Source organism: Nestor notabilis, unplaced genomic scaffold (genome assembly GCF_000696875.1).
Source record: "Nestor notabilis isolate BGI_N333 unplaced genomic scaffold, ASM69687v1 scaffold11776, whole genome shotgun sequence".
In the NCBI taxonomy this organism is placed as follows: Eukaryota; Metazoa; Chordata; class Aves; order Psittaciformes; family Psittacidae; genus Nestor; species Nestor notabilis.
Window position 1 is genome coordinate 1 of NW_009931532.1, and position 2,560 is coordinate 2,560.

The window sequence follows — 2,560 nt, forward strand, 5'->3', positions numbered from 1 at the left end:
GGAGGGAGGAAAGGGGGGTAAAACTATTTTTAAAAAGACAGGTCCTGAAAAATAGTTCTCAATATCCTTAGTTTTATCACAATCTGTTAGGGCTGTGGAGAGGTTAAGCATGGCAAAATAATGTTCTGCAGAGTTAGGCATCTGAGCTGCTCTCACAGTTGGGTCTCCTGTGCCAGTGAGAGGCATTACATGGGTTTTTGGGCACAGCAAGAAGGGCAGTTTCTCTGATCACATCATGCTGCTATGGTGCTGAGCAAGGAAAAATGTGTTGTCCTCTATCACAGGCACAGTTGGAGGTGCAGCAAAGGGAGAAGCCAAGCTCTGTGTCCTCTGTCACTAGGGGTGGTTTTTATTGTTCTCAGAAAGCTGTACAGCTAGGACACAAACCTAACAGTAACATGCTGCTGGGGGCCAAGCAATATGTCCTTAGCTGTATTTTCCCCTAAATCAAATCCCAGTGCCCTCTGTATCACTTGGTAGCAGTGGATTGCCACATCAGTCAGGTTACATGTCCAAGGACAGCAGCTGCACATCGCTTGCAGACAGCACATTAGTGATGTTGGCTTGTCAGTCAAGATCAAAATGCCCGAAGATATTCACTCTTGCTCCAAATAGATCAGCTGTGATTAGGTTTATTAAATGCTGGGTCAAACCTGAGATCACTTATCCTGGCTTCCTGTACTTTCTCTGTTTCCTACTACACACCGCCTCTCTACTGAACATAGAAGGTGATTGATGGCATCAGACTCATTCGTGCAAACCATGTAATATTTGAGGTTTGAAACACATGAAACTTGGAAGCTCAAGATCACCCAGAGCCTGACTTTCAGCTGGTGCTTGGAGTTTGCCAATGCAATATTGAGTAGGTGTAAACATCCTATGCCCTGACATCATGGTTCACCCTAAGTCCTGTTACCCTGTCTTCAGTCACGTACAAATATTCAGGGGAGGGTTTGCCAAATAGTCTGAGGTTAGCCTGACCCAGCTCCCTTCTTTGATTATGTAACTCTCCTCATTGCTTTAAGGAACGTGGAGGAAGGCCATGCTGAGCACATTTAAACTGTGCCATCGACACCAGTGAGGTCAGTGGGAATAGTCCTGCAGCCCATAACAGGACAGTATAAGCAAAATAATGTACTCTTTTTGACAACAATTTCTTACCAGACAGAGGCAGGTTTTCTACAAATGGCTTACTGAAATACTTTGCAATCACACCAATTTTTTCCTGTCTGCCTGATATTTCACATATCAGGCAGAAAAAACAAGCCAAAACCTAGATCTGTTTTATTCAGGAGATCCCTGGATAGCAATTATATTGTTGGTACTGCTGGTTTTTTGTTCATAGAGACAATGGGATGCCTCAGCTTTATTCTTTTCCTCAGATTTAGATGGGGACCAGGGAACTAAGCTGAAGCTTGTTGAAATAAAAAAATCCTCACAGATTTCCAGCAGGTTGTCAGGTTTCACGGGTGATCAGCTTTCACAGTGCCTGCTCCCCAGCAGAAACCGTGTTTAGCTCATCACAGTAATACTGCCTATGCTTCTGAACATGAGCCAGTATTGTCAGACACTGCTTGGATAACAGCTGGGGTTTTTTTCCACATAAAGTCCTGTCCTTTCTGAAAGTCTTGAGCCTGCCTAGGGCAGGGAGATGTGCTAGGTGATTCCTCAGCATCCTTTTTAGCCTTATGTTTCACAATTAAAGCACTGGTAATGCCTAGAACTATACTGGGGTAGATGCAGATGCTGTGCACTGCACAGCTGCCCCATCCTCTGCTCTGAGCTCAGAGCTAGTATCCCTTTCTCTCCACAGAAAATTACGTATTTGGGCATAAAATACCTCAAGTGCGCTGTGAAAGTAGAAGCAGACCTAGAACAAAATAGGAAATTCAACTTCTGTATCCCCCTTTTTCCAGTTCATTTGGAAAGAAAGGGTTACTTTCAGCTCTGGGAATTAAAATAACACTTCATGGGGGGTAGGAATTTGCAGTGCAGTGTTCTGCAGCTGTATGGCTGGTGGTACCTAGCTGACAGCATGGCTACGATCTGGTGATAGAGATGCGTGAGCATGACTTGTGGGCTCTTTCCCAAATCAAACTTTTATTTAGAAATAGAAAAAACTGAGATAAAAACCCAAAGAAAGAGCTATACCTATGATGTTGTGTCCTGTGCATGATATTAGCGTCTTTCATATAAAAGGTCTTACCCATTCTGTTATTTACTAATGAATTTTGCTTGGTTGCTTGGTTGGGTTTTGGTTTGGGTTTGGGGTTTTTTTGTTTGTTTGTTTTATTTTTCAAAATTAAGCGAGAAAACTTTTTAAAAAACAAACTGAACATTCTGTGAGTATAGGAACAGAGTGGCTGCAAGGTTAAGCCAAGCAAGGAGATTTGTAACACAATCTTTAAAACACGACACAAGCTGCTGCACGTCACACAACATACCAGATTCCTCTGGCATCTGGCCAGTCACGTGCCATCCCAGCACATGTTAGCAAAGGGGAGACTGGCTTATCAAAGAGAAAGTGATCCTGGACACCGAAATGGGGACAAAGGGAAAG

General features: G+C 43.4%; 1 protein-coding gene across 1 annotated transcript in view; it reads right to left on the reverse strand.

Annotated features, from left to right (window-relative positions):
- Positions 1-2,444: 2,444 nt before the first annotated feature.
- LOC104406851 (creatine kinase S-type, mitochondrial) overlaps positions 2,445-2,560 on the reverse strand; it is a gene marked incomplete at its 3' end in the record, with an annotated part of 6,049 nt that continues 5,933 nt past the window's right edge. Inside the window, exon 5 of the mRNA XM_010015958.1 lies at positions 2,445-2,530. Within this exon, the coding sequence (XP_010014260.1) occupies positions 2,445-2,530 (86 nt within the window). The remainder of the gene's footprint in view (positions 2,531-2,560) is intronic.